General features: G+C 39.5%; 2 protein-coding genes across 4 annotated transcripts; one reads left to right on the top strand and one right to left on the bottom strand.

The window, feature by feature from the left end:
• Positions 1-493: 493 nt before the first annotated feature.
• Positions 494-4310, top strand: LOC132979495 (zinc finger and SCAN domain-containing protein 5A). Its single transcript, XM_061045353.1, has 2 exons — positions 494-964; positions 1578-4310. The coding sequence occupies exons 1-2, from the start codon at positions 682-684 to the stop codon at positions 2471-2473; spliced, it is 1179 nt and encodes a 392-aa protein (XP_060901336.1). The 5' UTR covers positions 494-681; the 3' UTR covers positions 2474-4310.
• Positions 4266-26739, bottom strand: nectin4b (nectin cell adhesion molecule 4b). Of its 3 annotated transcripts, none has more exons than XM_061045350.1 (11): positions 26218-26739; positions 20454-20654; positions 18020-18187; positions 14133-14411; positions 12372-12489; positions 9795-9946; positions 9342-9501; positions 9130-9205; positions 8761-8820; positions 7591-7791; positions 4266-6100 (listed from the first exon to the last, which is right to left on the bottom strand). In XM_061045350.1, exons 1-11 carry the CDS (start codon positions 26252-26254, stop codon positions 5810-5812), a joined length of 1743 nt encoding a protein of 580 aa, XP_060901333.1. In that variant the 5' UTR covers positions 26255-26739; the 3' UTR covers positions 4266-5809. The 3 variants fall into 3 exon arrangements, with proteins under 3 accessions (XP_060901333.1, XP_060901335.1, XP_060901334.1); XM_061045352.1 differs by having other exon boundaries at positions 4266-6064; XM_061045351.1 differs by having other exon boundaries at positions 9154-9205.
• Between the last annotated feature and the right edge of the window lie 40 nt (positions 26740-26779).

Here is a 26779-nt window from a genome sequence, read left to right as displayed (position 1 = left end):
CTACACTATTCATTTTTTTAAAGTTAAAAAATAAAAATGAAAACAATAAAGTCATAATTATGAGATAAAAAGTCAAAATTATGCGATAAAAAGTCATGAGATAAAAAGTTGAAATAATTAGATAACAAGTCATATTCATATTTCATTATTATGACTTTATGATCTCATCATTTCAACTTTTTTCTATCTCATTTTGACTTTTTATCTCATAATTTCGACTTTTTATCTCATAATTATGACTTTATTATTTTCATTTTTATTTTTTTAACTTAAATAAAAATGAACAGTGTAGTAGGGTGTTAGTTACAGTAGCCTACTTCTTACATTGAACAGCGTTTAGGAGGTTATTCAGGAGCTCAAATAAATTAAGTCTTATATCCTTGCTTTCTAAAAACATGAGTTTATTATGATCTGGTTGTTGCACTGCCTTCTTCTTCGGTTTGTTGTGTTTGAGAAATTTTGTCCTCTCGTAGGTACCGTCCGTCACGTGATAAACAGTGTTTCCGGTTACTATTGTATTACACTTCCATGTTTTTCACCTCAAACTGTGCCCGTAATGTAACCTACAAAGGGCAGCGTTGTCACTGTTAGGTGAGTCCTCCCAGGTAGGAAGTTGGATTATCGGTTGTCACGTCGCCCAGGTTGCGTCCAGTGGAAGAGGTGTTGACCCCGGGGGGCAACATGGCGAACTGTTTGGCTTTCCAGAGCAAGCTCACCTCGATCATGGAGATGTTAGCTAAAGCCGCCGTGCTGGAAATTAGCAAGCTGTGGGAGGACGGCTTCACCCTCGTCCAGGTGGAGCTCCGCCGGAGAGAAAACGAAATAGAAGCGCTGAACAGGAAGTTGAAGGTGATGGAAAACGAGCGTTTGACGGTTCTGTCTCAGGTTCAGACTACAAATCTGTCTTCATCATCTTCCTCCATAAGAGAGCCGCAGAGCAAGCTGCTGCCGCCTACCGGTGACGGTAAGAACTACAACTGAAAAGACAATATTATTATTACTTTTTTTTTTTTTATTTGTAAATTTTATTTCATTCAAACAAACAATAAAGTTAAGAAAAACAAACAAACATAAAATCTCAAATTTTGAATGAAAAGGAGCAGAAATAAGACTAATCTTCTTTCACAAAACACTAATTAAAACAAAACAGAACACTTAATTAAAAAACAATTAAAATTAAATTAAATTGGCTGCAGGCAAACACAGCCACTGGCAGCCCCATTGTAGGTCCTCCTTACCAATTCATTATCAAAGCATATCACTATAATACATTATTACTATGTTATGTGTTATATTCAGGGTTCACAAACGTCATGGAAACCATAGAAAACAGCTTTTTTTACCCAGAAAAAATGACTTGATCAACAGCACAAAACCTGAATCAATACAAGGATTGCAGAAGATCCCAATATTTTTGTGATAAAAAACATTCTGTACAATTGTATGTTTATTGAAGCAAATTTCAAATTGTAACCTTTTTCAATTACTCACCTGTGTACCAGATGAATTATCTTTAAAAATGACTCCAAACGCTGTCTGGTTAAACTTTTCAAAATGCACCTGCTCTGTTGTTTCAGGGCCGATAATAGATTCAGTCAAGACTTTGTCGTCCGAGCAGACTGTCAGAGAGACGGCGGACCCCTCGGCCAATCAAAGAACACCACCACCTTCACAGACGCAGGAGAGAGAGACCGAGCCGCTCAGGTCTGACCAATGCGAGGACGACGGTCAGGACGACGACGACGACTTGATCGTCAAGCTAGAAGACGAGGACGACGTGCAGATCGTGGAGCAGGTGGTGGACTCTGATCAGAGCGTTAACGATGGAGCTGTTCACCATGAGATGGATCTGGACCTCCAACCCGCCGAGGCGGTGGAGGAACAGGAGAACCAGCATTGGTCGTTGGTGTCAGTGGGAGATAGCGACACGGCTGAGGACTCGGACTGCTTTTTAGAACCGAAGCAGCTTTCACAAAACCTGGACTCTGAAATCCTGCTCATTCAGAACGCGTTGGACATTTTTGATAACTCGGCAGAGACGGCATACTCTGACATGTTGGATAACCAACAAGGTGCATCGAGTAAATCAAGGACTCCTTTGTCTTTTAACCAAGCTCAGCCGAGTCAGCCTTTAGACGCAATAAATCACCCAGAGAGAGGAGTTTCTATCAGATTCAACAAACCACACACTAAAAACTTTGCAGCCTTTAACCCCGACCACAGGTTCTTACTCTTAAACGACCCCGAGCTGCACAAAACTATAGCGAGTCGCCCGATAAGGGAGAAATGGTTCATCTGCCCGTTCTGCGGGAAAAGCTTCGACCGCATCAGCCATCTGCAGATTCACCAGCGGATTCACACGGGGGAGAAACCGTACACGTGCGACACGTGTGGCAAGAATTTTTCACAGAGGAGCAACCTTCGCACTCACCAGCGGACTCACAAAGACGCTCTAGCCCAAAACGCTGTTTGATTGAACAGAAGCGGAAGACTGGGAGAGCTAGAAATATCTCTGTGACATTTACGTGGAGTTCATCTAACAAATTAAGTTTGTTTCCTGATACTGAAAAGTAATGTAGCCGAGTGGTTTTACTGTGCAATCTTGTTATTTTTAGGATAAATCAAAACTTTGACAAAGCTTTGTTTTTAAAAAAAACGAACTTTGGTACGTACGTATTGATTTTAAATCTGACCAGTAAAGAGTTTTAAACACTTCCAGTCCTGGAGACACAAAAAAGACAATAATCAGTCTTTAATATTTTGCAGATTGATGTGATGCAGTGTGGATTTGATTTTCTTTTGAGGGGCTGTAGCTGAACTGTAACAGTAGAACCTCTGATGTCCTGTTTCATCGCTTCTTTTCTATTCAGCGTCAACAAGCAGGTTAAACAATCTAAACAAGCAAATAAAAAAATACTTACAAATATTCCTCGACCAGATGGAACGACAAAAAGAAATCTTGACCGTAATGCTGCTGAAACAGGAAACTTTGGCACCCGGTTTCCTTTTCTTTTTTTTTTTTTAAAGGAAGGTCATATTTCTAGAAAAGACAAGAAAGTGATCATTTTATTAATTTAAAAATTCAGCTTTGCATCTTAATGTTTTAGCTTTCCATGGATATTTACAAGTCTACAGAAGATGAATAGGGCCAGGAATGAGAAAAAAATAATGAGAGCAGGAAGATTTGTTTTCAGTATGCACTTCAAGAAAAAAATCAAAAAGTCGAGAAGAAGAAAGTCAAAATTTCACAATATTGTATTTCAACGTAATTTTCGACATTTGGCCTTTTCTTCAACATTTTGACTTTATTCTCAAAGTGCATAATGGAAAATGAATCTCCCTCCTACCATTATTAATTTCTCGTGTCTGGCTCTAATCCTCTTCTGTACAAGTCAGTGAAGTTAGATCATTAGTCAGAAAAGACTTCAACACTCGTATGCATCAGTAAACATTCTGTAGAGCGATCTCAAGCGGGGGGGGGTCTCTCGGGGCTTCATGGACGGTGGAAGATTTATCTGTGAAGGTCGTCTCTCCTGTCGTCCAGCACAGCACTTTCTGAATGGAGGAGCTGCATTTGAAAGAAATTGTTGAACGTTTTCAGAAGTCTGCCTCTGATTTCACTTTCTTCAAGTTATGCATTTGATGTTACCACAGGTCTCCAGTTAGCCTAGCCTAGCTTAGCTTAGCACAAGAACTGAAAAGACCTGGCTCCCGTCAAAGGTCACCAGGACTCCTAAAACTCACCGGTTAACAAGTTTTCTGTTAAACTCATTAGTCGAAAATATACTCAGCTGTATATGAACAAATGTAAACAAGTTGAATGCACACTTAGCTTGTGTGCAAATCGAACAACACAGCAGGTTAAGGTGAGTATTTCAGACTCTAGGGCTCTGGTAGGCGGATATCGTTACTACTGGACGGAGCCAGGCGAGGCTGTTTTCCCCCCGTTTCCAGTCTTTGTGCTAAGCTTGACTAAACTGCTGCTGTCCAAGCCTTTATATTTTTCCTTACAGGAATGAGAGATTATCCTTTTTTTTTTAAATTTAGCTCTGAAAGAAATCAAACACTTGTATTCATATTCTCAGTTATTTTTTGGTCATTACTGTAAGCGTCAGAAGAAAGATAAACCAGGAAATCACGACAGTTTGTCTAATACAAATGTTACATAACTTCTACAGCTGTGATCAATGATATCCCTTTAACCTCATGTCTGAGCTGTAACAAGTTTAATTGTCGCAGGTTATAATGATTAAAAAAAAACTGACTTTGTTTTTATGCTGCACTTTTATGAATAAACATTGAAGCAGTTACATGTCAGTTTCTCAGTTTCATACAAAAAAAAAACACTGAATGATATAAAACAATGTACACAAAGACATATACACATAACTGACAGAATGGTTCATCTTCTGCAGGTTTCTTCTGGTTGGTTTCGTCGATGTGCTCTGACAAAGTAATGTAGACGACCTGCTCAGTGAGGTCAGGTTAGCTGTGTCTGTCCATTAACATCTATCAGTGTTCACATTGTGTCTGTGCCTTAGCTCAAGGGTTACAGCTTTGTTGTTGTTGTATGTAGCTGTTAAACACACAACCATAAACATACAGCAGTTCCTAAAATGTTTTTTATATATATAATACATACATACAACAGCTTCTGATCACTTTGTGTTTTCAGCATCGAAGCTAATAATATCAAAATCGTGAGCGCACTTATAGGTCACATATTATGCAAAATACACTTCACCATGTTTTTCAAACACTAATATGTTACCCTAGTCTGTCTAGGGTCAATCCTCTGTGTGCTGAAACAGGCCGTTTGAAGATTTTCCCTTCATGACATCACAAAGGGCAGTAGCCCCTCCCCCAGGTGGGTGACACTCCCACAGCTAGGTGTTTGTTCTGCCCTCTGAGTCTGCCCTCTCACTGTAAACAATAAGGCACGGTGCAAGAAAGCCCGAGCCACCCACCGTTCCAGAGAGGGGGCGTGGTCAGACACAGCTCATTTACATATTTAAAGGTACAGACACAGCCTGTTCTGAGCAGGGCTGAAATAGAGGGGTTTATAGACATGATCAAATACAGGATCAGAGTGGATTCAGAACAAAAAAACTTCACAGACATGTTTAGAGGAGCTCTGAGATGTATTTAAACATTTTGTAAATTAGTGTAAAATGTGACCTTTAACCCTTAACTTGTCAACACATTGAATATGTCTTTGATGTAAACAAGGAACTCTAAGTTGGCAGGATTTTTGAACACCTCTTTTGTAAAAAATAAAAAAATAAATGTCCATATGTAAGATAGCAAAAGCAGAGGATACAACGTTTTATGGTAAACACATTGTAACAGCGTCCTTTATCCTTACAGTAAGTGGAAGGTTGCTTGGCATCTAATTCTCCATCAGTGGATTTTAGAAAAGAAAAATGAAATTAGAAGATATCTAATCATAGGGCTGACTGATGAGCAACAACCTTGATCCTATCTGCGGTGTGGCATCATCGTTATATCTCTGTTCCCCTCATTCCCCGATATTTCTTGCTTTCAAAAATCTCAACTGTTTGTGAGCTTCCAAAAGTACAACATGCCTCAATAATATTAAACTTCACAATTTTAAATGATTGGATAGTGTTTGTGAACTCAAAAAACTGAGGTGAAAAATAATCAAAGTTCGGCTAGTTTTTGGGTAAGTTACCCACTGCGGTCGCTGTGCACACAACACAACGGTTGTACATTGAGGTCTCTTTGCAGGAATGCAGACAGACTTCTCTCTCTCTCTCTCTCTCTCATGTTTTGGATAAGAGTCTGTGCTCTAGATGATCTGTCCTTTGGGGTGCAGCAGGATGGCATTGGAGTGTGGTCTGGGCCTCAGGACCCCGTTACTGTAGTAGAAGTGATTTGTCAGCGCCTCAGAGATCTGATAGGAGCTGCTGTCTTCATCATCGCCATCATCTCGTTCCTCCTCTGCTGACTGGATGTTTGCCCACTCCTCCTCAGGCGGGGACTCTCCCTCCCTGGGGTGCGCCAGGTCTGGTTCTCTGGGCTCGATGCCGTCTTCCTGCTGGGCCTTCAGGGGAACCAGGGAAGAGGGCAGACCTGAGTCCTGGTATAAAAGGAATATAGGTACATTTGATGCCTGTGTTTGGTTTTCTAAATTAAAATGGGACATGATCCCAAATTCCTTTACGGACTTAAAAAAAGCTGTTATAGAGGTTATATAATCAGCTTAAAATACAAAAATCTTAAAGGAGTTATAAGTTACTCTGACACCTAGCGTTTAAAATGGGTACTGCAGTCCAAATTCAAAACATCATAGAGAGCTGTCTCCCCCCGCCCCCTCCTCTCTAGAGTCGATGCTCACTCAGGTTGCCATGTTGCAGACACTGAAGCTTCAGTGTTTAGCCAGCTCTGCATCGGTCTGTAAACCATTCTGCGTTCTAACCTCTCTCCTTTTTTTCCAAAGCATCTTCAGTATTTATCCTAGTTTTGCCTCGTTTCTGCTTGTGGAGCTTTCTAGAAACATGCCGAGGCTTTTTAGGTCGCATTCCCTTCCCCGCCTCCATCGCTGCAATACATTCATTTTCACTTTCACCAAACTGAAGCACACACACAGTCTCTCAACATTTTTGCAAAATGTTGCACAAAGGGTGGAGTTAGATTGTTTTGCACATTGCTGATTTCCATTTCTTAAAGGAGCAATATGTAAGATATCTACTGAATTAAATCATAAAATGACCTTACTATATCATCGGACATTATGGAAACATGTTATGGTAAAGTGCTGGCTTCTCTGACAATTAAGATTAAGATTTACTTTATTGATCCCCGCAAGGGGAAATTTCAGTTTTTACACTCTGTAAGTCATGAACACACACATGCAGAAACAGGATCCTATGGACATGCATTAATGGAGAGAAGCCAGAGTGACGGAGCGGCCCACAGCGGGCGCTCCTGAGCTAATGGTGGGGAGGGGGTTCGGTGCCTTGCCCAGCTACCAGACCAACTTCCATATTTAGTCTGCACCGGGACTTGAGCCGGCGACCCTCCGGTTCCCAACCCAAGTCTCTACAGACTGAGCTACTGCCGCCCAGAGCTCCATGATTCAGCAGTAAGTATGTCCTCCTCCAAAGTTAAGATTATGGTCTGGAATGGTCAGTATTTGTTTTGACCATTAAAAGGTAGGCAACTTTAAGGCACCCCCTCGTGGCTGTTTGGACGCCCCTTGGTTTGCCAGGCGAATGTCAAACCAACATATATGTACAAGGTACTTAATCAGGACTCCATTCACTCAATTTGCTGCACGGTATTGCAAAGATTTGTCAGAATTGTATGACTGTGGAAAACTAAAATCTCTTCAAACATTTGATTCTATTTTTAAATAATTGTAAGATAATGTTATAATTTCTACAGGAGCTGATCAGACGATATTTTAATATTGAAACGAATCACAAAGACTTCTTTGTTCTATTTTGTTTGTAGTCTTTTGCTTTGTCTCCATGACAGTGTCTCACCTTGATGATGCAAACACATCAGTGAACACATGAAACATGACAAACGAAACTCTGACCTAATCTCTGAGAGGCTGACACATACCAGTGACATGTTGCTGCTCTTCAGGTACGACTCCACCCTCCTCCTGCGCTCCTCCTTCTCTCCGTCCATCTCCGCTACTCGCAGGCTCTCTCTGCCGTCGTGCCAGACGACGGGGCGCCCCAGTTCATCCACCTCCACGCCTCCTGCAGGTCCCCACTTCCCACCCAGAGTGGACTGGCTGCCTTTGTACATGGGCCGCTCCTGACGGCAGGGAGGAGAGCAAAACAATCACAACTCTGATAACAACAGCTCTAGAAGATAACTATGCAAATGAAGCAGCTGTAACTCTTTCATTATTCTCTTTTTGACGTTTAGTGTTCGATAAGGGTCATGAGAAGCTGTTCAATGATGCAAATCTTTAGGTGCGGGGTTTAAATTGGACCCTTTTTTTACACTTACAAATGTCTATATTAGGCATTTACCCTACAGGTTTATTTATGTCCACGTTTTTAAGGTCCTTAAACATAAATTCTGACTTAAGTGAGATTCAATGTCATGCTTCATAAATGACTTTCATCATTACTTTGAGTTTAGCTAAATTTGAATTATTGTCATTTTTTCTGCATTTCATTGTATCTCCTTGTACCTAAACTAACCTAGACTCCTTTAAAATACATTAAAAGCCTCGAGATCATACACCCCGCCCCCCCATTATTGATGAATACTGTACATTTATTGAACTATTTAATCTCCTTATGAAATGATGTTTAAAAACTTTCGGCTCTCCTGCCACATCAACTTCCGCCTTTCTTTAAAACATGTTTAGCTTAATTGTATTATTTATTTTTAGCTGAGGTGATTCTCAACTTTTTTTTTACTTCACATTGCTGACCTGAATCATAAAAGAGTCACAAGCAGGGCGCAGGTGGCCTAGTGGTTAGGTCATGCCCCATGTTTAGAGGTTACTGTCCTTCAAGCAGGTATTCAGGTACACAGGACCTGTGGCTCCTTTTCTTAATGTGATTCCCTGCTCTCCTAATTTCCTACTCAACACGCTGTCCAATCAAATCAAAAGTGCTGCTAGCATCAGAGTGCTCATTTTCTTTTACTGTGACAACAAAAATCTAACTCTTTTGACCTTAATCCCACTCTACATTACCCCTGTGGACATGTATGACTCCACCCCCCCAAACCGCCCTGTAAAAAAAAACACAGGTAAAAAAAACTCACCAGAGACATTTCACTGTTTTTCATTCGGCTATCTACTCTGAGCATGGCGTAATCTTCCGCCTGCACAGAACAGAGACAGTGAGAGAAAGTTACAGAGTATAAACACAAAGGATCAATAAAATGAATCACATACAAAAGAATATTAACAACAACTGTCTTTGAACTCTGCATGCTGTAAGTTTGAAGCTGCAGCAGCCTGTAATCATCGGCCTCTTCAGCAGACTCGGCTGCTGACATGCCTGCGGCTCCACCCTGGCTAAGCCCGGCTCGGGGGCGGGTGTGTCAACCTTGTTGTGTAAACCCTGCAGGGTATCGGTGTGTGTGCAGGTGTGTGTGTGTGTGTGTGTGTGTGTGTGTGTGTGTGTGTACCGGCACTCTGGGGTCTGTGCTCACAGAATTGATTCTTCTGAGGGATGCTTGTCTGGAGAAGCTGTTCATTTCCTCCCTGGGAAAAAAAAAAAAGACAATAGATTAAAATGTAGACAGTTTAAACAGTCGGTCATCATGATCAAATAGATAGTTAAAGTGGTTTCAGGTTCTTCAGTTATCCAGAAAATGTGCGTGTGTGTGTGTGAGCTCACGTTTTTTCACTGAGCTGCCTCTCGAGCTTCTTGTTCCGGAGTCGGTGGTAGCGGTTGACCAGCAGGACTACAATGATCAGCACCATGACCAAAGCTCCAGCTGAGGCTCCAATTATGATCAGCAGCTGGTTGTCCAAGAATGACTTTTGTTGAGATTTCTCTGGAAGAAGATAAAGAGGAACCACATCACATCAACACATTCAAACACCAACAAAAAAAAGTTGCATGCAGCAGCTTTGATCCTAATTAGGTATTAGAAGATATGTTTATGTCCTCAATCCACCACAAGGGGGCAGCACATTTGCTCAGTTTCTTGAAATGAAGAGAAGAAAATGTCCATCATCTAATTTCTTCTTTCTAAATTACCAACAAGAAGCAGCACTGTTTCTCATTTTACTCATGTGCGATCTTAACCACCTACAAAGCTGAGATTCTTGCGTTCCTAGCACTTACCTGTTACTGTCAAGGGGTACTCTGTTTTTCCTGTTCCCACGTTGTTCCTGGCCACACACTCATAGACCCCACTGTCATTCAAGAGGAGGGCCCGCCCAAACACAAGTCTCCCTCCAATCACAGACACCCCATCCGGCAAAGCTCCTCCTTTCCTGTGGATGATGGGACGTTAATGTCAACATTCGTTTTTTAAAAGAATGTGTCACTCACAGAGGTGAACCGGAGGATAAAAAAAAAATACAGAATCGACGAGTCACTGCTTGAAACAAAAAAAAGAGAGGTGACTCATTTTGGGTGATTGAGAAATGAAATAAAAACAAAATTTAAAGTTTAAAAGTTGAAGGAGGAAATGCTCAAATATGTAATGACATCTGATATAAAACAGCAGAATGAAATTACAGACGGGTTTTGGTTCAGTAAACACAACACAGGATCAGGTTCAGCGCAGAGTGTAACCACCAATTCACTCGCACCTAAACCAAAACCTGCTGAGCTTACAGACGGCACCCATTGATCTGAAAAGACTCAATAAATAGCAGGTTTAAGGGATTTAGAGCTGGTCCTACTACTGAGTCCCACACTGTGCAGCTGTAGTCATTGCAGGCCACATAATGGAGCCAGTTTCTGATCAGGTCCACAGAGAGGGCTCATGTTGCCCCAGGTTTCACTTTGCTGCAGCAGCTTTTTAAATGCTGCTTCACCACCACCACATCCACCACATCCACCCCCCCCCCACCCTAAAACTGGAGCCAGCTCAGATTTCTCCTCTCCAAAACCCCACCTAGCTCCTCTAACCCGCCTTTTATCTCAGAGTCACAAGTGGAGATTGAATCTGACACAGAGAAGATTGTGAAAAATGATAGAGATAAGGTGTGTAATCCACCTTTAGCAGCCAGAAAGATTCTCCACAATGAAAGAAGTTGTAAATCAGCATATTCTGTTACCATTGGAGCTTTAAATGCTAAGCAGATTTAAGCTACGTATAGACCATTAACACTTTAAAAAGTGGCAAACATTTGATGTCTGTGTGCTAACTAATTTCCCCCAAGATCATAAAAAAGAGAAGGGAAGGCGCTCACCGCTGCAAAAAATAAAGAAAGAAATAAAAACAACCCTAATATATTGTGGGAAGAACATCAGAAAGTTTCCAGAGACCAATTTTTGGGAACATTTGTTTTTTTGTCCAAGAGGTTTAATTCTCTTTTCATCTGTTAATAGATTTTGATCTTTTCCAGCTCTCACTACAAAAGTGTTATTTTAACTTTGAAGAGAATAACATGATGTTAAGAGAAGTATTTTACATACATGTCCATAAAGCAAGAAAACTGTAATATAAAACAGGAGGTACATTTAAAAAGTCCCACCAGGTCAGCCAGAACTACTTTCCCATGTACCGGTACATGTGCTGCATTCATGTGGTGTCAGACACATCAGAAAAACGAGTTTCTGTGAACGCCTCCTTAAGTCAGCAACTCAGATATTCTGGAAAGAATGTTGTCAAATTTGTCACCAATATGGCGGGCAAAAGATGATTTTTTTAAGGGGTTAAAAACTTTTAATTAATTCACTTTTTGAGTTGAAACTGTCTTAACAATGAGATTCATTCCACACATCTTCTCAGCATCCATGTTGTTTGTTTGTTGCTGTTGTTCCAAAATTGTGATTTTCCGAATTGAAAGCACATTGAAACACACTGAAGTCAGAGGAATGACTTCCCAACTCGGAAACTGGGACCATCCGAGGAGCACCGGAAAGCAGCAATGTAGCTGACTAAAGACTAGATTTGCTGTACTTCACTTTGATCAAGTTTAAAGAAAATGGTAGTTTGCAAAGCTTCGTTATCAAAGTAGATTTCCCATCACTGCACAGTTGATGAAATATTTAAGCTTTTGTTGTTTTTTTTAAACGAGCCTCCCTGGGAATTGAAAATCCTGCCCCGGCGCTACATGTAAGAGCCAAACGGTCTGAAGTGATGAAAAGTTTTAATCCAAAATAATCTTAATATTCCAAGATGGTCTTGTGTGAAATATGTTTCCCTCAGTCCACAGAATTTGATCATTGTGTGTTCAGTCGCAGCTGTAATGGCTGCTGCAGTGTCTCTAATTAAAGTGCAGACCCTGTGTTTTAGCAGGCATTACAGCGATATTTAAAGCATGGCTCTATGATTAAGTGCTTAGTAAGCGTCTCCTGCTCTTCCTCGTGTCGCGTACTCCCTCCCTGTGTGAAAATATATCTCCCTCGCTCTTTTTCTGACTTCAAATTGGGCAACACGACACCATATCTTTTATTCTGCTGTGAACTGAGCTCGTGGAGAAAAGCGCCCTCCTTTAGATTCAAGCGCCCTTCTTTGTTGTCCACAGGTGTGTAGTTTGTGTGTGTGTGTGTGTGTATGTGTTAGCGGCGGCTTATGTAGGTTTGGAGACACATTCCAGTACCATGTAAAAAGAGATTTAGCAGCACATATAGCATTACAGGGGTCTGAATTAATATGTAATTGTCAGGTTCTCGCTGGCAGGCAGACAGATTTAAACCATAGACGTGTACGAGAAGCAGACAGGCTGATGATAGTAGCCTTACCGTGTCCAGGTGATGTTGTCAGGTTTGGGGTTTCCTCCGCTGCCGCACATCAGCTCGGCTCGCTCCAAACCTGCAAACCAGTCATCTGTACCAGCAGAGATAGTGGCATCTGGAGGGTCTGAAACAACAAAACAACAGAGACATAAGCGTACGATAACAAAAAAATGTGAAGCATGCAAGAGCCAAGACAAAACCTTTATGTTTTATATGTTGTTGTACGTATGCAGAGATGGTCATTTGAAAAATGTTCTGCATCCAAAAAAAACATAGGACGAGGAAATATTTTTATATTATTATATTATTTTTAGATTTAGTTGCCTTAAAACAACATTACTATTCAAACACAACCTTTGAATTCTGACTTTCATGGGGTCTGCAAAATCTATGTTTTGAAATTCTCCAGGGTTGGCACAGAAGCTCGGGTAGCAATTAAAGAAAGATGCTTTGTTGTTTGCGTCTTAAAAAAATAATTTCGCACAAAATTTGAGACAGTTTTAACAGCCTCAGTGTAGGCTGCGGCCCCCCGGTTAGACCTAGGGGTACTGCAGGTGGGCTGGGAGAAGTTATTTCATGAAACAAAGGTTTTCATTCCTCACTTATTTTTAATTTCTCATTTTCAGATCATTCTTGCGATATATTGATTTTTTGTTTGCACTGCGGTGCCATTGGTCAATATTTACATGGCATTGGCCCACTCGTGAGATTTCAAAACATGTTTGAAATACTTGATCTTTGCCTCAGGTGTTGGTAAGAGTTGTGTGAGTAGAGGTATGATGGGACTTTATAGTATTTATTTTTTTTACGATTTCTAAATTGGCCTCAGCATTTTTATTTTGGGGAAAAGTACATTTCTTTACTTGCATTAATGGCTCAAAAAAATGTGGAATAATTAACAAAACTCTCAAGATTGACACTCTTGTTTTGTCTTGTTCAAGTTAAGACAGTGCTCTGAAACCAATACCCACAGTGTGTGATTATTTTGAATGAGAATCACTCTGCCTTGTTGTTTTATTTGTGCTCTTTTTTTTTTTTAAACTTAACTTCATTGCAAGAGCTTAAATTAATGTTTGAAACCGAATAAAATAAAATTAGATGGTTGCGAGACAGCTCAAGGAAGTATCATACGTTTCTGTTCACTTTCCTTTCACTTTTGCTTCGGTCAAGTCATATTGACACGTCTAATCCAAAGTCACAGTTTGATGTCCGTCTGCTTGTGCACAACTAACAAAGAGCAAGTAGGCACACTTTCTCTATGTCACAAAGATATTTAAGTATCACATTGTTTCTACACTTTATGGGCCTCTATCAGGGAAATATTTTGTGCCATCTGTGGATGTAAAAGATTTTTCCTTTACGCACAGTGTCTTTGTTAATTCAAGTTTCCAGATAATTTAGTGCACTCTGACAAGGCTTGTTCTGTGTTTCTCCTTACTGTTATTTATTTCATCATCATAATCTTCATCGACCTTTATTTAACCCTTAAAAATCATTAAGGTTTCCCTCAAAACCTCAACCTTGAATTGTGAGAATATTTATCATTTATTGATTTGTTTTAATTAGGGCAGTACATGAGTCAACGCATGAGTAAATGTAATTACGAATGAATTAGCACAACAGCTAAATTGCAAGTTCTTGCTATCATGATAAGTTTTGACTAGAAGAAATTTAAGATTTTAAAAATGTATCCAATTTGCACTCCTTCTGCTCCGCTGTTGTTCTATTTGGGCCTTAATATAAGGCAGCATTATCAGTTGTACTCACATTGAACCACCAGGCTGTTGGAGATCCTGCGCGGCTGCTCCAGTCCGGGGTGCCACACCAAACAGTCCAGCTTCTTCCCGTTCATGCTGCGCAGAGGGTGCAGGGAGTAGTAGCTGGACACGGAGCCGCCCGCAGTGGTGCGGTTCGAAGACTGTCCCGGCAGGTCGGTGTCCCAGGAGAGGCGGGGAGGCGGACGGCCTACAGCTCGACAGGAAGCGGCCAAACGGAACGACTGGCCCTCGTCCAGGAGAACCGGCTCCAGGGACGAGATGGGTAAAACTGAAGAAGAGGAGGAACTGGTGAGCAAAGGATTAAAAGTGCTTACACTTCACTCAAAAATGTGTGAAACTTAACGTTCAGAAAAGATGCAGTTTGACACTTCAAAGCTGTTTTCACATTCTTCTGCTGAACTCGGAAAGTTTCTCAGTTTAAGTCTGAGTTTAGTCTGAGAACATACAGTACAGGGCGATGTTATCAGAACTGGTTTTGATTTTATCTCTGTGCCATCGAGAAACTAAACTCTTAAAAGGTTCCTTACTAGACTGTTATAATGTTGAGCAGAGTGCAATTACTTAGTGCAGTTCACAGACTATTTAATACTCTTGATTTATCACTGTTGCAGTGTCTAAATGCAGTTTTGTTTTTAACTTATCTAGTGTTTATTTATTGTATTTAACCCTCTTCAACTGAGAGGAGATACACTGACATTTTGTTTTATATTTGTGTAATTACAAAAAAGTACACAGCTTAAAAAATATTAAAGGAACACTTAATCATCACAGTCTTATACCAAGTCAGTGAAACTTCAGGGATATCAATCTGTCCATTTAGGAAGCACAAGTGATTGTGAATCAATTTCCCCTGCTTTGGTGCAAATGAAAGTGGGTACAATGGCGAGGCAAAAGCAAAATACGCCCCCAAAAAGAGGCGGTGGCTACAGACAATTTCTCTCTCCTTATCCTTCTATGGCTGATATTTACTCCTCTAGCCTGAGGTGGACCTGCAACCCAATCAGGTTGCACAGGTAGTCCAGCTCCTTCAGCACATCCAAACGTGCAGCCTGAAGTAGTTTTAATGATGCTGATCCAAAACGCTTATGTTGTGAAACTTTCCTACAATTAGGCATTGTTACTGCATTAAGATTTAATTAATACTTTCTAGTATTAATTTAATCTAGTAATTATTACTTTCTAGATACTTTAAGCATGCCTCAGGTTACTTTGACTCTACCTAAAATGATCCAAGGTGAGAGTTATTATTCCCACTTAACCCATGAGTGTAGTGATTGTCATCGTACAACAGGGGCAAGTTTGAGCAAGAAGCAATGTTGCAAATGGATTCAGACCAAAAAACAGAAACGAGACACCACCGATCCTTCACAACAAAAATGTAGAGAGACTTCCTTCATTTTCAGATGCAGGGTGAAAATTAAAAACTTCCATCAAGTCAAGTCATAAATATGCAAGAAGAAAATCCTGCAAAACTCTCACATTAGGAGATCTCTTCATGTTACTCGCTGTCATCAATTAGTTTGGTCTGATCCTGATTCACATCATGGTCATCAAATCAGTCACTGTTGCAAATATTTATCTCAGTGCCAATAAGTCTTTCCACTGGTGTTTGGATTATTAACGCAGATGATGTAACAGGTAGTTAGCATTAGCAGAAATAGCCATTATGGATTAGTAGACAAAGAAACAGGTAACACCTGTTAAAGCTTTATAAACAGAAACTTTACAAAGACATGACCTCATAGTAGCCTAAAGCCCACTGAGTTTGAGTGACAGGTGATATCTGGGAAGAGATTTCCTGCAGGGATAATATCGTGTATGCTGCAAAAACAACTCCAAAATGAAGGAACAATTTCATCTTTAGCCTAGAGATGTTCCAGTGTGGTTTTTCCTTCCTGATACCGACTTAACTGTTGGGTGAAGTAGCCCTCTAATAGGAGCGGTGTAACATAATATATGATCATTTTTATTTTACAGCTTGAAGCAATACTCCTAACCCTGTGTGGATGTGAAATGACTGCTATCATTTTTGTATGGCCTGGCTCAGAAGCAGAATCACCTCAAGCATTTAAATAGCTTCACTTTTAGTTAAATAAAAAACAAGGTTGTGAAACATGAGTGGTTGGAGAACTCTAATGTTGATATTTAGCTAGCTATGGCACTTTTTGGGGGGTTTTGCTCATTTTAGATGGCACATGATTCATCTTAAAGTAGTTTTCTCTGCTGCTCTATAACAGTAGAATATCTGCTTGTGACATGAATTATATTTAATATAACTCTTGCTACTGTTGCAGAAGAAGGACAAATATTTTTAGTACTGTATTTGTAGATTTGAGGTCATATCCAAGTATTTCAAAAACTGTGCTGGAACAACCACATTTTTATCAAGAGATTAAAACGACTCAGATAATCCCAAATTCTTATCAAATAAAAAAAACAACTGTAAATATAAGTCATCTGAATATGACAAGTGAAGACAATCTAGATTTATTTGTATTTTATGGATTCCCTTGTAGGCAAATTTACCATTTTATGGTTGAATGTTTGTTGTTTAAGGAGTGGAGAAAATTCAGTGCTGGAGGTTGTCAGTTGCTGGCCTGCGTATTTCTGTTGATCTGATCTGTGGCGTGTAAGGACACGCCGAGCTGTCACCATGACTGATACACTAACCGATAAAGTCATTTAGAACAGCGAGTATGATTGCAGGTTTACTGCAGAACGGATCCAATAAAAAATACTTTCTCACAGTTGCTTACAGTGTGTGGTTTCAGTGAAATCATGACATAAACAACCAAGAATGAAGATCCAACATATTTTCTTTGTTTTGGAAACAGGTGTGACAAAGTTTTGGACATTTTCCACATAGTGAAGGCTCATTAGAAACTCCAGAGCTAACAGGCGCTTGGTAAAAGTCGCCTGACTTCATGTCAAACACTTTGTGTTTTTGCACCAGAGATGATGACAAAAAGATCTTTCACTAGAAGAAATCCGATCGTGATAAGCTTGTTGTGATCTGTACCAAACAACACATTTCATAACATCTGGGCAACAAGATTTTTTGACATCTCTGCAGCGATACAGAGCTTTTTTTTTTTTTTTTACGCCTGTTTTTCACACATTATGTCTTTATCATAAATTGTAGCCTCTGTGATTTGTTTTTTGGGAATTATTTATGTAACTTTAAGTTTATTCTGCAGACATTGTTTTCACTTTATTTAGCTACTTCTGCTGTGAATGACATCTGTTGTTGTCTTTGTCTGCATCTCTTCATGTAGTCACTGATTTATTTATATAATTTTTTTAAAGGCTTTTATGTGAAGACCATGAAGGAATTGAGGAGTCTTCTAAAGCCTTGTGTTATAGAGGTATAAAATGTACTTGCAATGATTAAAAACATATCGGCACTAACTCGAACTCTGTGGTTTCGAACCCGTTTATTTTCATACTAGAGCACAAGCTGCACCTTTCTTTGACGCATATCATCTTACCAGTGTTTTCATAGCTGAGAAACTATCAATCTGCCTTATCATCCGCAAACGCTACAGAAATTATTTATTTTTGGCACAATATGATATTGGGCATCATTTCTTTTTTATTTCTATCATTACAAACTTGTATTTCTCGTATTTTAAACCTGGTATTAAGCAGATAATAATGTGAGAAAATAATCCACATTATGCTTTTCACCCGCTGAATATTCAGTCAGAGTTGAACGCAGTGGCCATGTTGGCAAACGTGCAGATTTATTCCCCTCATTGGCTTCTCTTTTTCCTCTATGAAGATGATTACAGTTTAAACATCACTACTGCAGCTCTAAAAGGATCAAGAAGGTGAGGGGGGGGGGAGAAGAAAGAGAGAGAAGAGGGTAACTCTTACTCCAGACGGTGAGTGAGATTTGCCGCTCAAAGTTCCCGTTGGGGAAGGTGGAGATGTGGCAGGTGTAGCTGCCCTCGTCCGACTCCTCTGTGCTGGGGATGAGCAGAGCCGAGTTCTGCGTGGGAGTCCCTCCCTCGAACCTCACTCGGCCGGCGTAACGCCCAAACTCTGACAAACAAAACAAAGGCAGTCATCATCACAAATAAAAGCTACGCCAATAAATGAAACTTAAACATGGAAGACAAAACCATAATCTCTAATCAAAGGAATCACACTATTAGACATCACTAGAATAAAACAGCATTTATCCAACGACGTCATGACTCCACCCTACACACAAATATTCCCGGTGTAAAGCTTTACAGGCTCCTGGTGTGACGTCATTACTAATCACACTGTAGGGATGGGTTGCTGTGGTTTCTGAATATTTACACATTTATAATCAGAGCACAGTGATGCAACGATCAAGATTTAGAGAATAAAAAGTGTGACCTATGACGTTCAACTGTGACAGACATGGCCTGCACTGATTTACTGTATCATAGTTTTACTTTCGGTGTACTGAAAATGCCAACATGTTGCAAAAACCCCTTCTTTAACAATTTATCCCTTTACAACTAAATCAAACGCAGCCCAGTCTCATGTGGCTCTTTTCCTTTCTCATTTATGCCAGCCGCCTTTTCCCTTTGGAATATGTAAGCCTGGATAAACAGTGAAGCTTGTTGTCTAGATTATTAACTCTAAGATTATTTTTGTTTAATTGCAAATAACACTTTAATTAATGTACCAGGTGGTCCAGGAGATCATCACTATAGCAACCCACCCAACGTAATCCTCATCCAGAGAGTTATTTCTAAGTGATGTTTATTTGTTTGTTGTTAGCAGTTTGGAATATCGGCACTAATAATTGTAGGATATTGATCCAAAAGACTGTAAGTATTAAGGTTAAGTACAACCTAACCACTATAGTATTAATGCTGAATGAAGGAGTGGCAGTAGCTGAGTCCATAGGGCCTTGAGTTGGGATCTGGAAGCTAACTGATAAATCATTGAACTTGTTTATGTAGCTGGAGAGGTGCCAGCTCTGTTCCCGCTCACTGTTGATGTGCCCTTGAGAAAGTCACCGAACCTCAATGAGGTTCTCCTGGTTAAATACATTTTAAATTAAAAATCTAATTGAAAAACATTTGTAACATTTTGGGTCCATATTAAAAAAAATAGCCACATATTGGTAGCCTGGCTTTTGAAGTCATCTCTGTTCTGTTTAAAGAGAGTACACTTATTCTACTTTCCTGTTTAAAGACAGTACACTTATTCTACTTTCCTGTTTAAAGAGAGTACACTTATTCTACTTTCCTGTTTAAAGACAGTACACTTATTCTACTTTCCTGTTTAAAGAGAGTACACTTATTCTACTTTCCTGTTTAAAGACAGTACACTTATCCTACTTTCCTGTTTAAAGAGAGTACACTTATTCTACTTTCCTGTTTAAAGAGAGTACACTTATTCTACTTTCCTGTTTAAAGACAGTACACTTATTCTACTTTCCTGTTTAAAGAGAGTATACTTATTCTACTTTCCTGTTTAAAGAGAGTACACTTATTCTACTTTCCTGTTTAAAGACAGTACACTTATTCTACTTTCCTGTTTAAAGAGAGTACACTTATTCTACTTTCCTGTTTAAAGACAGTACACTTATTCTACTTTCCTGTTTAAAGACAGTACACTTATTCTACTTTCCTGTTTAAAGACAGTACACTTATTCTACTTTCCTGTTTAAAGAGAGTACACTTATTCTACTTTCCTGTTTAAAGAGAGTACACTTATTCTACTTTCCTGTTTAAAGACAGTACACTTATTCTACTTTCCTGTTTAAAGAGAGTATACTTATTCTACTTTCCTGTTTAAAGAGAGTACACTTATTCTACTTTCCTGTTTAAAGACAGTACACTTATTCTACTTTCCTGTTTAAAGACAGTACACTTATTCTACTTTCCTGTTTAAAGAGAGTACACTTATTCTACTTTCCTGTTTAAAGACAGTACACTTATTCTACTTTCCTGTTTAAAGACAGTACACTTATTCTACTTTCCTGTTTAAAGACAGTACACTTATTCTACTTTCCTGTTTAAAGACAGTACACTTATTCTACTTTCCTGTTTAAAGACAGTACACTTATTCTACTTTCCTGTTTAAAGAGAGTACACTTATTCTACTTTCCTGTTTAAAGACAGTACACTTATTCTACTTTCCTGTTTAAAGAGAGTACACTTATTCTACTTTCCTGTTAAAAGACAGTACACTTATTCTACTTTCCTGTTTAAAGAGAGTAAACTTATTCTACTTTCCTGTTTAAAGAGAGTAAACTTTAATCTACTTTCATTGAAGTTTGCTGGTATCCCTCCTCACTCTTAACCCCTTCGCTGCAGCCTACCTTTCCGCCCGTCTGTGAAGTGAGCGGTAATGATCATGTCCTTGCTGCCGTCCGGGAGGTCCTTGTACCAGGTGACCTGCACCACCTTCTCCCCTGCCTCCACCTGGTATCGACAGGGCAGTCTGGTCTGACTCTCGGCCATAGAGAGCAGAGAGATGACGGGCTGAGGAGGCTCCACGAACACACTCTGAACACACACCACTGAGGAGAGAGAGGGGAAAACATCCATCAATGAATTGCTATCATTTCGACTATTTATTATCTGTACAGGGGTATGACCATAAAACACAGTTCTTGGTGTTGTATGGTAGGATGCTAACGAGCTCAAAGGAAGTAGATTATTATGCAGATTTTAACAATCTCAAGGCTGCTAACATTCGCTAATAAGTATTTAAGTACAAAAGTACACATGGGATTATTTTTTCCAGTATTTCGCCACTAAGAAAATATTGTTAAAACTGACATTTGTACCTCATGATGGTGAAAAATGAAAGTCAGAGGAGCACCTGTTTATCAGCGGTGGACTGATTCATGTTGCTAGCATTGCTAATAAGTTGTACAAAGTAAGAAACAATAAATTCTCTGTGAAGTATCCCTCTACAAAGATCAGCTATTTTTATACACTTGTCAGACTGGATTATAATGTCAGAGGATAGCTTCTCTTCTTTCAATTTGTTTCACAGTGTTCATGACTCACGGTCTGTTCCCTGACTCAGTGTTGTCTGTTTTGTTAAAGGTCACATAAGATCCTCCTTTTCAACAAGTTTAAATGCGTCTCAGAGATTCCCAAACACGTGTCTGTGAAGCTTAGTGATGATCCTGTATTTGATTATAAACCCCCTCTGCTCAGAACAGGCTGTTTCTGTGACTTGACACCTCTGAAAATGAAATCAACTTCATGATTGAACATCAGCTACGGTACTGTTCTTTAACAGTCCCAGTTATGGAGACACAGGTTCAGATGCCTCTTCTCATGATTAGAGTTATTTATATCTTCATCAACGTTTATTTAAGTTCTTGGAGAGATCATTGAGGGCGACCCCTCATTTACAATGATGTCATGAATGAGTTAAAGAGCAATAAGAACAATAAAATATGTAAGCTAAAAAATAATTTTAAAAGCTTAAAATTACTACAATGATAAGTCAGTAATTAAAATCAAATAAAAGAGTTAAAGTCAGGTATTGGGCGGTTAAGAAGAATATTTCTAAAGTGTCCTAAAGGGATAAAAGTGCTCAATCTCAGTTGTAAAATATTCCAAGAGTGTGCAGCACTAACGCTTAAAGCAGTTTTCCCCAGGTCAGTCCTGGCGTGAGGAACCTGGAGAACCGGCCTCTGACTCGAGCGAGTTAAAAATGCACCGGGGTTCAGATGTAACAAGGAGGTGACATATGATGGTAGCTTTCCAGTAAGGGCTTTATAGATGAATAGATAATATAAAGTAGGTGTGTCTATGTATGTATGTATATACTGTATGTGCATTCATGTCTGTATATATAAACTTAACTCTTATTGTGCTTTTGTAAATCACTTGGTCTACAGTTCTGTCTTTTAAGTCTGAGTCTGTTTAGCTTTAACTGGACTTTGAGTCTGTAATAAAGTTTGAATTTGACTTTTTTTTTTATTGTTGATCAGATTAAAGAAGCAATCAGAAGACAACACGTCAGTCTCTGGAAAGATCACACGACCATTTTCATTGTTATCCCTTTAAAATGTACCACATATTCATCAATGAATCTGTGATATAAAAACAGTTGTTGTTCCAGTCGAAGTAGTTTGTCTGGAGTATCCGTCCAGTCTACAACACAGATATCATGACTGTAAACACGACGACATATTTCATTCATTCGTTTGCTTTAATCCCATTTTAACAGCTTGTGCCGTTTCAGATCACAGGGGGGGGGGGGGGGGGGGGGGGGCTTAACCTTATCCCATAATGCATCGTGCTAAAGTTTTTGGTAAACTCCAGGCTGGTTTGTATGTAGACAAAAACATTCTCTCCTACGGGCAGGCAGCACTTTAACAATCCTGTTGACACACCGACACACAGATATCATTCAGAGGAGCTTCATGCTGCAGGGCGACACTGCTAACAGCTTTAACAATAGAGCGTCTCTGTTCTCTAATTCTTTCTTTGAAAGCAGAAATCATTCTCGTATTGTCAAGAAAACGTGCTCAGAGAGCTACTGTGACACAGAGGAGAGATTTAATATTTGGGGGTGGCTTTAGTTTCTGCTTCAGGGGTTTTTCTCTTGTACTTTTAAGTCGAGGTAATTTAGGTATTTACATGAGAGCAAAATGAATTAGCTGTCGTTTTTTGAGAAGTTTACTTGAAAAGTTTGTGTGTGATTAGTTTATAGAAGATTGAAAAGTTTTTATCCATTATTCACCCGTCCCCTATTTCATTGTTTCCAGTAGTTTAGGTAAAAATCAGTTTTGTAGGACAGCTGGAGAGAGAGGAAATGTTAGGAGGAGAGACATGCAGCAAAGGGCCGAGGTCGGATTTGAACCTGCGACGGAGGCAATGAGGACTACAACCTCCATACATGTGGCAGGTGACATAACTGCGCCCAGAGTTAGAGATTTTTATAACACGATAGATCAGTACAAATCTTATAATTATCGTTATTCTCACTTTAAGAATCGTAAATGTGCTGATTGAAACGGTGTTTTAAATATCTGGCACTCTTTCTGTTTTTTTATTTTTTTGTTTTTTGTTATGGACAAAAGGCTGTATTATTGTTATATGGTAATAACATGCTTATGTATAGCTAGTTGTAGTCCATTTTTTTTTCTTATGTTGTGTCATTTTATTTATCTTGTGTATTTTATGTATTGTGTAATTTCAATTTAAATAAACATTTGATCACAAAAAAAAGAAATATCTGGCACTCTTATGAAGACGCCAAGTGGGATTTTCTGGCACAACTTCACCAACTACCAAGGAGCATGAAGAGACTCCTTCTGGTTATTGCAGCTTATGTATTAAGTTGTTTCAATTTTTTTTAGTTTAATGCAAGACAAATGACTAAAACTTGACTTAAATACATGCACACCAAGTGTTTAGGAATATTATTTCTCTGCAAAATAACTCTTTCCGTTCCTCCGGTTTTTGGCATTAAAGTTGACGTGATTTTAGAAGCACCAGCGATCCGGTCCAACTTCAGTGAGCTACCTCTACTCAGTCTTCAGTGCCAACGATCATGACTAACACTGACTGTATCTGTATCACACCTGGTTTGAAGTCTACATCGAAGCGTGGGACAGACACACAAACATGAGTGAAAAGTGTGTAAGAGGAAAAACCAAACATTTGCCCTTTGATATCTGGGGTGAACAGAGAATTTTTTTTTTTCTCTCTCTATGGTTACTGATTCATGAGCCCGATCAATGATTACACGACAGCTAATATGGGACAGGACAAACTCCCACAGCTAGAAAATCCCACACGGTCACAGCAAGGACACATCGACAGAGTGATGACACAGAGCAAGAGGGGACACTTCTTCACACAAACACACACACACACACAGTTTACATTTGGTCGACAAAGAACCTTCAGTGTGGGCGACCTAATTGTAGAGAAGAGAGAAAGAAAAGAGTAGAGGGGTAAAGAAAGTGAGAAGACGGAGGTAGACTCAAAGTTAAAAACAGACTTTAGAGGAGGCCGAAGACAAATAAAGAAAGAGGAGAGAGTCAAGAAAGAGTTAAACACTTCAGACACACACTCAAGACAAACACCGCTTCACTCCAGCGTCACAAGGCTGCCATTCAAGCTTTTCCTGTTCACTCAGGGCGACAGTAACTTAATCACACTTGTGCTTGCAGGTGGTGAAGAAGACGAAGAAGAAACAAAAATAACAGTCAAATATGTGCGTTTGCTCTTTTAATTGGAGCAGCAGAGTGCTCCACTTTTGTCAGACTTTAATCTCCACCGAGGAAGGAAACAAAAGCGAGCGAAAGAATTAGTCACAGAAACAGGAAGACGCAGGTTGGGCAATAAGTTGTGATTCACCCTTTTACCAAAAGTAAGAATGTGACGGAGCTGCATTCTGTTATGCTTGCTTCTTTCTCCACACCTGTGGGGACAAAACAGACACGCTGCAGGGGTCAAAAGGATGTGGACGACGTCAAAGTACGCCCTTATGTGATTATTGAACATCACAATCGTTAATTAATCTGCAGCCTCCACTCTTCTCTAAAGACTTTGCATTACATTTAGGATTTGTTAAGAGCAGGCCATTCAGGGTTGCACAGTCGACTATTTGGATCCTTGAAGGTGTTACGTTGAGTTAAAGTCTGGACTCAGGGCTTCCACATCCCACTGGGGACATTTCTTTATGGAGCTGGTGTTGTGCACTGAATGCTCTCTCTCCAAACTGTAGTCACAAACTTGAGACAAATGATAGTATTAAATATGTTGGTACACTGTGGCGTTTATATTTCATGTCTTTGATAGAGTTTGACGTATACGCAGACACGTGTTTCCTGATACATTGCGCCCAAGAGTGTTAAAGGAAGCAGCGAAATATAACCTTCAAGGAAAGAAAATAACACCACCTTGATTCAAAAAGTGACACACAAATTATCAAAATCAGGGTTGTCCAAAAACGTCTGGCCATCGAGAGGCCGAAACAGGCAGCAGGAGTGTTTAGTTTCCCTTTGCTGGATCTGAGAGGCCACATTCAAACTGCATCAGGAAGGTGTTTCAGATCACCTGTGTAGAGTGTATACTGTATGAAACATCACAATTAAAAAAAATAAAAAAAAGGGTGGAAAACATTTTACCACACTTCAAAAAGGCACACAGGATCATGGGTGTCCAAATACTTAAAGGCCACAGAGGTTAGCACTTAGCTTTCCCTTTACTGGAAATAAGAGGTCTTGATAAAACAATGAATACTAAACACAGACTGAGCGTATGTAGGTGTGCGATACTTTCTGAGTGTGTATTGTATGACTGGAACAACACCTGTGAGGAAAATTCACTTACACCACATCTAATGTCATATCTCCTTCTTCTTCTTCTTTATTTTATTTTGTTTTAATCTGGAATGTCAAATCTCTTTAAGTGCTCTTAATGTTTTGTTTTTCACTCTGTAAAGCACTTGGAGTAGCTCGATGTATGAATACTGCTCTCTAAATAAACTTACCTTGCTTTGGCGACCACAACACATCACAAAATGTGACATAAATGCACACAGTTAGTACGGTTATTAATGTGATTTAACAACAACATTAAGACAGGAACTATTATTAATGGCGGATTTAGACACAGACAAACACCAGAATGAGGTGGGAAAATAAATGTATCTAAACATGTCAGTGTTGGACCCTAAGTTTTCCTGTAGGCCAAGACTTCCATACCAGAATAATGCACAATAGATATTATATATTTTGTTATTTAAATGTGTCTATAGGTGTTTAGCCTTTTAATGACAACTAGGCCATATGTAGTGAAAGCAACCGGGCAGAATATTAAAGCTACAATAAGCATGAATATTATATTTATGTATGTTTTGTACTTTTCAAGCTGGCTAGTTTCCTCTGATAATAACATAAAGATATATTGGACTAATATAAGATAGACACAATGGGAATTACTCAGGAGGCCTGTATTTGTAGTAGTCTAATGCCAGACAAATTGCAACTCTGAGTTTAAGATTTAAAATGTTTCGACCCAGCACATTCTTTAAAAGAAGCAGAAGAAGAGACAATAAGAGTTGTGTTAAAACTGTGAATTGTGACGTAACAGATAACTCACCAATTAGCGAAAGCAGCGCGAGACTCCTTAACTCCATCTTTTAGTCCAAAAATATAAAAAAAAATATATGCTTGAATAAAAAGCTTTCTTCTTCTTAAACCTGTTGTTTTTAAGCTTTTATTCTCGACCTCTGCATTATGTTGAAGCAGAAGCAGAGAAGCGGGCAGCAGTACGGAGTCTCCACAGCAGGTATGCAGGCAGGTGTAGTTAGCAGGTGTCTCCACTTCAAATGTTTCATTAAACAAAAATAAAGTCCTCCACTGTTGTCAGCCACTAATGTGCACTGAATCTCGGCTAGTGAAAGTTGTGAGCTGCATACTGAGTTCAAAGAGAAGTCGGGTGAACAAGTCAGCAGCAGCAGCAGAAGAAGAAGAAGACGTAAACAAATAAACGGAAACACCTAAAAGTATGTTTAAGCTAACAGTGAAAAGAGAAAAACAAACCGAGTATTAACCAAACAGAAACCTGTCCCGTTTGTCACGCACAGGCAGAGGCACCCGACCCACAACACAGGTTTGAGCTCTACACCTGTCCTGTCTAAGCCCCGCCCACACCGGGACTT

Source organism: Labrus mixtus, chromosome 8 (assembly GCF_963584025.1).
Source record: "Labrus mixtus chromosome 8, fLabMix1.1, whole genome shotgun sequence".
In the NCBI taxonomy this organism is placed as follows: Eukaryota; Metazoa; Chordata; class Actinopteri; order Labriformes; family Labridae; genus Labrus; species Labrus mixtus.
Note: the sequence above shows the minus strand (reverse complement) of the source record. Positions and strands in the feature narration are given on the sequence as shown.

Excerpts from the sequence above, each read along its gene's own strand:
- LOC132979495 (XM_061045353.1), top strand. The coding sequence starts at position 682 with ATGGCGAACTGTTTGGCTTTCCAGAGCAAGCTCACCTCGATCATGGAG. Across the intron at positions 965-1,577 it reads GCTGCCGCCTACCGGTGACG|GGCCGATAATAGATTCAGTC; the intron begins GTAAGAACTACA and ends CTGTTGTTTCAG.
- nectin4b (XM_061045350.1), bottom strand. The coding sequence starts at position 26,254 with ATGGAGTTAAGGAGTCTCGCGCTGCTTTCGCTAATTG. Across the intron at positions 9,947-12,371 it reads GACAACATCACCTGGACACG|GAAAGGAGGAGCTTTGCCGG; the intron begins GTAAGGCTACTA and ends CATCATCCACAG. Across the intron at positions 7,792-8,760 it reads AAAACAGTGAAATGTCTCTG|GAGCGGCCCATGTACAAAGG; the intron begins GTGAGTTTTTTT and ends CCCTGCCGTCAG.